Source organism: Moschus berezovskii, chromosome 6 (genome assembly GCF_049115385.1).
Source record: "Moschus berezovskii isolate FMDL1 chromosome 6, NW_MosBer_1.0, whole genome shotgun sequence".
Taxonomy (NCBI): domain Eukaryota; kingdom Metazoa; phylum Chordata; class Mammalia; order Artiodactyla; family Moschidae; genus Moschus; species Moschus berezovskii.
Window position 1 is genome coordinate 80292127 of NC_142465.1, and position 9297 is coordinate 80301423.

The 9297-nt window shown below is 53.0% G+C and overlaps 1 protein-coding gene across 3 annotated transcripts in view; it reads right to left on the reverse strand.

The window, feature by feature from the left end:
* The window catches only part of TMPRSS6 (transmembrane serine protease 6), a 33784-nt gene extending 24871 nt beyond the window's left edge, over nucleotides 1-8913 (reverse strand). For all 3 annotated transcript variants that reach the window (XM_055395159.2, XM_088836719.1, XM_088836720.1), the window contains exons 1-5: nucleotides 8718-8913; nucleotides 3775-3908; nucleotides 2296-2363; nucleotides 1527-1711; nucleotides 1228-1269 (exon numbers count right to left, since the gene is read on the reverse strand). In XM_055395159.2, the coding sequence (XP_055251134.1) occupies nucleotides 1228-1269; nucleotides 1527-1711; nucleotides 2296-2363; nucleotides 3775-3908; nucleotides 8718-8913 (625 nt within the window). The remainder of the gene's footprint in view (nucleotides 1-1227; nucleotides 1270-1526; nucleotides 1712-2295; nucleotides 2364-3774; nucleotides 3909-8717) is intronic.
* Between the last annotated feature and the right edge of the window lie 384 nt (nucleotides 8914-9297).

Here is a 9297-nt window from a genome sequence, read left to right on the forward strand (position 1 = left end):
GGAGAAGTGCCCCCAAAGCCTACTTAGAGGACTTAAATTGTCATCTTTGCCCCATGAGACACTGTGCTCTGGGAGGGCAGGGGCTCTAGACATGTATTGAACCAAATAAAGATAATTATAAAGCAACTGCCAGAAACCTGGGGACATGTGAACACTCAGCACAGCCAAGTGCAATGGAAAGGCCTGTTTGAGACCAAGGATCAGGGCAATGTGTGCACCAATGCGGTGTTGGATGATGCATATCAATAAATATAGATTAATTTCTTGTGCTTTCCTTTAGACATGAGGGGAAATCCTACTGCTTCCTTCATCAGTGAGTTAAACAAATCTTTGACATGTGTTCATATCTTTGTATGAGAATCATGATGTTAAGTAATTGAAAACTGGCCTTTGACCCCATCACCTCCATCCACCAAGAAATAAGCCTTTGACTAGCCACATGGGAGGACACGAAAGTCAGAGACGGTCCAACCATGATTTCAACTCTGCTTCCCTAGGTAGAAGAGGAAGACTCTGGGAATTGAGGAGATCTGGTTCAGAGCCACAGGGTACAGTAGAAGCCCAGGAGGTGCACTGCCCGATTCCGGAAGTCAGCTGTCACACAGCCACGATGTGGACCACGCTCCTGGTGGCTCTGCTGGTGCTTTGCTTCCCAGGGCTCAGCAGAAAGCCTGGAGCCTCTTGGAGAAGCACAAGGTGACACGAGCAATAGGGCATGGGGATGGGGTGGGAGGAGAGGACAGACTGGCCCGACTGGCTGAGAAAGGGAAGGAAAAGATGGAGCGAGCATCCTTACCTGTGACAGAAATAGCTCCCAAGACCAAGTTTCAAAGCCAAAGTGACTGATACACCTCAAATCGACAAGATTATTTTCTACCATCAGTGGAAACATAAGATTTCGAAACAGAAGAAATGGAATCCCATGAGAGAAAGGCAGGGTCACACGGATGTGCAACTAAATCTGCTACTCACTCACACCCCACACATGAAACACACACACTTTTGTGCAAATACACACTTTGTTCACACGTGCACAACACCTCCTCCCCCCAGAGGCCCCCAGCCCTGCTCAGGATCTGTCACTGAGTCTATTATCATGCCCCTTGGGTGACCCCAGACCAGTGCCCCCTGCACCCAGAGAAGCCATGTGGACCCCTGACACTCAGCCAAACCAAGAAAAATACCAACTCAAAAGGAAAGTGGGGAGGAAAAACCAAAGTGGCGTACCCAGCGTGGAATTCAGTGCAACTATGTCTTTCACGCTGGCTTCTGTTAAAAAGGAAACGAACAAACAAATGAACAGAGAGAATAAATAAATGAAATGAAAATAAAAATAGAAGAGACTATCAGAGCCTGTCTGAGATTGACCCTGATTGCCCACCGTCCCCGGTTACCCACCCCTCAGTCCTGGCTCCTGGCCACTGGGGTTGGGGGTGGGAGGGGCCATCCCGAGAGCATCCCATCCCTGGAGGCAGGCTTGTCGGGCCTCGCCAGACCGTCCCATGTTCCTCGTCTCCAGTACTGACCCAGGATCACCAGGCCCTCGGGGTCCACCTCGTACTCGGTCCGATAGGGAGCGGGGACCGAGCTGTTGGCCGCAGACAGCAGCTCCTCCGCCAGCAGGGCCCGCACCACGTCGGGGCTCAGCATTGGCCGGAGGTGCTCCGGGATTTGGAGGATGAACCAGAAGAAGCAGGTGAATGGTCCCTCCCTGGGGCAGGCGGAAGTGAGAGGGGCTGGGGGAGGAGCCTGGAGTGTGGGCCCCACCCAGCCCCCTGCTCCTGGTGAGAATTAAGAGGGGGCCAGCAACTGTGGCTCATGTGATGGGCATGGGATGGAGCCAGGCATCCCTTTTCATCTTCACGTGGAAACCTAACACCCTCTGAGGGAGGAGCTCTGGAGAGCCCACCCATTTCACAGATGAGGAGACTGAGGCGTGAGAGGTTAGGTTATATACCACAGACTCTATTATAAGTAAATGGGACCACTGCACTCCCCACCCCTAATACTTCTCCGTGGTCTCCTCTGATACCTGTCAGGCCCTTGATAAAGACACTACAGTCACTGTCTAGTATAATCCCTGCCACACCTTTGTTTTCATTCTACAGATGAGAAAACCAAGGTCAGTAAAGGGAGGTCACATGCAGGAATCCAAGTTTCCTCTCTGTGTCTCAGTTTCCCCATTTTAAAACGTGAAGGCATTGCATCAGAAGCCTACAGCATCCCCTCCCATTCTCCGAGTCAAAGGCTCTAGCAAAGGCCGATGAGGGTTGGGGGTGGCGCAAGAAGACTCACCCAAAGGAGTAGACGGCACTGGAGTTGTAGTAAGTACCTAGGCGGGTGCTGGCAATGAGTTCCTTGAGCTAAAAGGAGGGAAAACCATCAGAGTCCCCTCATGACACTCTGCAGAAACCCTCTCCTCCCCTGGGATACCCTTTGACCCTCCCACAGCCCTCCTTGACTGAGGAATCTGTAGGATAGAGAGGCTTGCCCATGGTCACACGGTGGATAATGGCCACGACAGGAAGCAAACCTCATTCAGTCTTTATTTCCCTCCCCATGCACAGAGGCGGGCTTCCCTGGTGGCTCAGTGGTCAAGAATCTTCCTGCCCCTTCCACTAGCTCTGAACTTGACCAGATTACCAGTGGCTCCTCCCCCTCCATCAAATCACTCCTTGACTCTGAGAAGCTCCCCCTGAGCTTCTGAGCCCCCTCCTTAGGCCCAACCACCAGCTACGGGGGCTCAGACGGTTGGTCTTCGCACATATCCAATGTCAGTGCTGCTGCGGGGTGGGATGCAGGATCGTGGGTTCTTAAAGATCTCTGAGGGGCACAGAGCTAACATCCACATGCTCTCACTTTAACCCCACGACAGCCCTGCAGACGGGCACTGTTGTTATCACTCCACTATGTAGAAAAGGAAAGAGAGTCTTGGGTGGGTCTCCCCGAAGCAGGTCCTGAGGCAAGTGGTTTATTTGCAGGTGATTCCAAGGCACATCAGTGGGGAAGGAGATAGGCAGGAAGGCAGCCAACATGGGCTGCGAAGGTTCTGGGCAAAGCTGTGGGTGGCTGAGGAGCAGATCCAGCAGGGATCTCTGTGAGACTGTGGTGGAGGTAGTGGTTTGGTCATTAAGTCGTGTCTGACTCTTACGACCCCATGGACTGTAACCTGCCAGGCTCCTCTGTCCATGGGATTCTCCAGGCAAGAATACTGGAGTGGGTTGCCATTTCTTTCTCCAGGGGGTCTTCCCGACCCAGGGATTGAACCCGGGTCTCCTGCATTGCAGGAAGATTCTTTACTGACTGAGCTATGAAGGAAGCCCAAGAGACTGTGGGGGCATCTTCAGAACTGTTCTCACCAAAAGCTGAGGGATCCACCTTCTCTGTCTCTTGTGCTTGAGGGTTGCTGCTGGGAATTACTCCTCAGCACTTCTAGCCCACCCTGCCTGACAGGGTGCTGGCTGCGAGGGAGACCATCCCCAGTGCAGTAAGCCATTGCTAGGAGGAGAAGGGGTGTGGGTGGGTCCTGGCAGCATCCTTATGCTGCCCTAATTTTCAAAAGTCATGCTTCTACTAAGTGGCAAAATCAGAATTTAATCCAAGTGCAACTTGACCCCAGAGTCCACTAGCTTTCCCACCAGTCTACACCATCTACCTTCCATGGTGCCTAGAGCAGGGCTCTGATCCTAATGAGTGTTCTGGATGGATTCACCCCCTGCCTGGACATGATCAGGCCCCTCCCCTCTCCCTTCTCATCCCCACTATCCTTCCTACCATATTCTGAGCTTTGGCAGTTTCACTGCGGAAGGCACTGGACTCCCGGCGGGCAAGGTCCTGGGAGAAGTGGCGATTGAGCACGCGGAGGCTGCCTGAGTACACCTGGCTGACCGTCACCTCTGCCTTGTACCCTGCCCAGGAAGAAACCAGCGAAGGTTAACCAAGGGAGTAGTTGGGGATGATTCCTGTGTCCCCTACTCCTCCTGCCACCTTGAACCCTCAGCACAGCCTCCGGCATCTTGGGCCTCCAAGGCACCATCATCACTGCCATCATCTTTGTCGTTTTCATTCAGAGTTTGTGTAGTGACAACTTGGCCCCATGGAGCCAGGAAGGACAGAGGCCCATGGGCAGGTGGTGTCCCAGGGGCTCCCAGGCAGAAGTTGACCCACTGATCAGTCCAGGACGTGAATACCAAGAAACCCATCTTGGGCCCAGAAGGTCAAGCTCTTGATTTAGCACCTCTGTGTTGTCCAGGCTGTACCTACTCTGAGGGGTACACTAGTAAACCAAGACAGACAGGTATCCCCACATGGACCTGACAGTGATGAGCAAGAGAGACTTTCCCCCAGTAGCCATACAGCCCGTGGGATTCATCTGCCAGGATGTCTTAAAGGAGAAGCACGAGGTGCTATTGAGGGTTCATGGTAAACCCTAGGCCAGCACTCCATCTGAGACAGGAGGAATGGAGAATAAATTAAGAAGAGGGGAAGCAGCGGAGTATCTTCAGGGCAGAAGGAATAGCATATGCAAAATCTCCACAATGGGGGTCATGGTAGGGACCAGGGCCAAGAGCCTGTTAGGCTGGAGCAATCAGACAGGGGTAATAAGAGGCTGAGACATCAACAGGGCGGGATTTTGGTCTTTCCCTGATGAACAAGGGAAACCATGAAAGGTTTACAATCAGGGATGATGTCATCAGATTTCCGTTTTGCAAAGATCGTTTTGACTGATGTGAAGACAACAGATTCGCAGCCCGGACTTTCTAGCCTTATTCAGTCATTTATTCGTTCATTCAATGCATATTTATTGAGAACCTGCTATGTTTAGGGACTGGCCTAGAGTACATGGGAATATACCAGTAGGGCAGTGAACAAATAACAACAAAAAAACCAAACCTGTCCTTAAGAGCTTGTAGTCTAACAAGGAAGACAGACAATAGACAGTGAACTCAGGACATAACATATTAGAGGTGTTAAGTGGTGTGGAAATCACGGGTTGCTGTGGGCTACAACATGGAGGCCAGAGAGGAGGGAAGTGGTGTCGGCCAAGTGGATGTTAACTTACGGAAAGAGCATTCCAGGCAGCAGACTGGCAAGTGCAAAGGCCCTGAGCAGGAGCTTGTCTGCTGTGTTTGAGGCACAGCAAAGATTTGAACAAAGGGAAAGCAGGAGGAGATAAGATGGTGAAAGAAGGGTCACATAGGGCCTTGCAACCCGGGGAGGACTTTGATTTTTGCTCTGAGTGAGATGGGAGCCATGGCAGGCTTTAAGCAAAGAAGTCTGATGATTTGATTCACTTTATAAAACAATCCCTCTGCCTTTGTGTTGAGAACAGGCTGTAAGCAGGCCAGGGCAGAAGCACGGGGACCTACAGGAGGCTCCTGCAGCTGTCCCAGTGTGAGTGGTCCAGGGGAGCCTGACCAGGCTGCGCAGGGAAGAGAGAAGTGATTGGAGTCAAGGTATATTTTGGGTTTGCTGGCTGGCAAACGGGGGCTGGACAGTAAAAGAAAGAGGAGTAAGGGGGAACATAGGAAGGATAAAATGACCACCGCCTGGGATTTTTCTCCATTTTTTTCAATTTTAAAGGATTTTCTTAGGTCACGATTTTCTATTTTATTTTTTGGCACACTGCAAGGTATGCAGAACTTCCCTGACCAGGGATTGAACCAAAACCTCCTGCAGTGGAAACAGTCTTAACCACAGGACCACCCGCGAAGCCCAGGTCACTAATGATGATACAGTAAAGTCACAATCATTTCTCAAAATCTCACACTTCTGAAAAACTTGTCTATAAAGACACATTGCCTCAGAGACATGGAAAATCAATACTTCAATATCATTTTATGTTAACCACTGGTACAAATCAATTAAAAAGTTAAAGCCCCCTTCAAAATATACTTCAAAGGCAGGCTGACAATTCATAAAAGAGTTAACTCTCAGTGAGGTCTGAAATACCCTTAGACATCCTGGAAGGGGAGCAGCGACCCCTTCCCTTCCCACCGCCCCCACACCCCGTGCGCAGTGGAGCTCAAGGGCTGGAAATGCAAATTTGGGAATCATCAGAGAATAAGGGCGTAAATGGAGTCAGAGGGGAGGAGAATCCCTCCAAAAGACACAGAGGGGAAGCCATCATGAGCTGAGGACAAAGAAAGTGTGGGTGCCCCGGAAGCCAACTGAGGAAAGTGCTTTGAGGAGGAGGGGATGAGGTACCCAGTCAAGTGCTGCCTGCAGGTCAAATGCCAGGAGGACTGGCCGCTGGATTCAGCAGTGACCGTGACTAGTACTCGGGATTATGGGGGTGGGGGGCAGGGAGTCAGATTGGGAAGGGTACCAGACAGAGGTGTGGAACTGGAGGGCACAGCATTTTGAAACAGCAGGCGTTTGCTGCAAGAGGAATCTGGGAAATGGCTGGCAGCGGGTGGGGAGACCAGAGGGACTCGGTACAGGAGCGAAGAGAAGCACTGTACGCTGATGGAGCCCCCAGAGGAGAGAGCGGGGCATGGCTGGAGCCGGGCCACTGCACGGGCAGAGGGGGTGGGGTCCAGGCTGGGAGGACAGCAGGCTTTACAAGGCTTTTTGTTCGTTCGGTTGGTCGGTTTGTTCCCCACCGCCTGACGCACCACGCAGCACGTGGGATCTGGTTCTCTGACCAGGAATCGAACCTGCGCCCTCTGCATTGGGAGCCCAGAGTTTAACCACAGAACTATCAAGGACGTCCCACAACTGGCTTTACATAAGGCAGGGCTGGTTCACCCATGCAGATGGTGGAGGGCAGAGCACACGGGTACAGCTGGGAGGGCATCTATGGGGCTTCTCTTCTGAGTGGTTCCACTTTCTCGTTGAAAGGTGGGGAATATGGGAGAGTTTGAGAAGAAAGCATAAAACTGTGTCCCAGGAGGGCAGGAGAGGGAAAGGACCAGGGCAATACAGCTGGGCAGCATGAAGGGCCCCGCTACCCGGATCTGAGTGGACCAGCCCAGGGCCCACTGGGCTTGGGAAGCTGACCCTCATCCTATCCTCTCCTGGGCCATTGGGTCAGGCTGCCACTTATCCAGACGTTTGCTCCTTACTTCAGGCTTATCCTGCTCCAGTGCAATAGGCCTCTTGTCCATCTCCCCTTCCAGACCAGACAGGGCATGTCTGTGATCCATCCTCTTCCCAGTGCCCAATATCCAGAACACTGCCTGGCCCAGGATGGGAGAAACTATTCAAACATCTCCTAAAGTGTTCTTCTACCTGCATCCCTCTGGGAAGAGGGTTGCCCTCCCTCCCCCAGCTGGAAGGAGCTCTCACCCCCTGGGCCCTCAGCCCCATGGAGCATCCTGTGCCCCCAGTGGGGTGATTCACTCCAGAAGTCTAACCAGGATAAATCAGACGCTGTGAAGACAATTGGCAGGTGAGTTCCTGCTCCTCCGCCCCCACCCCACTGCCCCAGCTTGGTGCTCTGCAGTTTCCCCTGAAGACTAATTATGCTGCAGCCTAAGGAGGCCTCGCAGCCCTGTGCTATTTGGGACGCTGGCTTCCTGCTGGTGGTGAAATGCACACAGCTTCCACTCTTAGCCTGGGTTGCTCGGTTCTGAGCAGAAACACAATCCACCCAGCATCACGGCAAGTGGGTGAGCGTCAAACCCAGGCTTCCTAGGAGCTTTGGCCCAGGGGCTGGTTCTAGAACACCCCCTACCTCAACTCCCTTTGGAGTCGGGCGTAGGCTGCTCTCCCCAGTGGCTGCTCCAAAGTGGGTCCCCCATTCCTTTCAATGGACCTGAAATTCCACCAGGAGATGCAGTCGGTAAGAAAATGGTCTAGCTTTTGCAGGGTGCATAATGGGAGGTCTCTTATCTCTTGGGCAAGGTGGACTGTCCCTGCTAGGGTTCTGTTAGGTCCCCTCAGCTTGCTCTGTCCTAACACATGGCAGACTTTATGCTGAGGGCAGGGACTGTCTCCAGAACCTGCACACGGCTGGCGTATAGGAGGTGGTCAGTATTGAATGAATGAGTGAGTGAAGGATGGACAAAAATGGACCCAGAACACAGGCTCGTTGCTCCTGGGGCCCCAACAGACTGATTGAGGGCTGTGATACCAGAGACGGAGGGCCTAAATTCAGGACATGGGGAGACGCACCTGCTCTGGACATTCTTGCCCCCATTTTCGTCTGGGTTGAATTCCAGTTGTGCTCAGGCTGGGGTATAAAGCCATCGGCATGCATGGACACCGCCCTGGACACCTGAGTCCTGGGTGCCCCTTCCCTTCATCCCACCTCATGCTGGGTCCTGGAGACTCAGAGATGATAGAGCCAAGGTCCCCACGCCCAGAAGAGCTCCCGGGTTGGACTCAAGTGAGCAGAAACACTAATTGGTGTCAGGCACCACCTGCATCACTGGGCCTCCTCCAACTGAGCCAGCTGGCTCCAAGCCCAGGGGCAACCCAGGAGGGCTGCAGGCAAGGGAGCAATGCTTACACTCCTTCAGCTTGTCAGTTTACAAGAACTAGAAGAGCGCTTCTTCCTCAGCTGCTGGGAGTTAGGGGCACTTGGCCCCAGAAAGGATCTTGCACTACCATCTTACAAGACAGGAAGGGAGACTCCAAGAGAAGTGCATGTCCAAGGCCACACAGTGAGTTTCCAGATGTTGCTGAGCCTGGAATCCTGGTCTGTCCTGCTGTGCCCCTTCGACCACCCTAAGTCCTCCCCAGGTGCCTCTCCAAGGGGCCCATGTGGTTACCTAGGAAATACCAGAGCAGGATCCCCACTGAAGCCAACATGACCAGAGCCAGCCACAGGGGAGCCAGGCGGAGGTAGTCTCGGACTTTTCTCTTCGCGTCCTTGGGGGCCTTGAACATCCCTTCCGGCTCTGCCTCTTCGCCATCACCTCCATCACTCTGCCCGCCAGCCGCATGGGGGGCCTTGGCCATGGGCATCCTGGCAAGGAAACAGACCGGGGTTGGACACAGCCTGGCATTTGCAAGGGAGACTTTGCTGAATGCCAGCCTCGCAGAGCAGTAAGACATCACCTCTGCCTTTTGGAGGAGCAGAATCATAAGCCAGGTACCAGTAATTGAAAGCGTGCCCTGAGCCAGCTCCCAAAGCGGGAAGCACGCCTCAGAGTTGCTCACCCCAGGTGGCCAGCTGGAACCCCTACCTTTGCATCTGTTGTCGGAGGAGAGAAGGACGTTTCACTACCTAAACCCCACCCCCACGGCTGTACCCTCAGATGGAAGTGGTATGCGTACATGGCATAAATGTTTCTATAAAACAATTCTTCCTGCCCTCAGGATTTCCTCGCCTTGGCTTCTCTTCCGTTC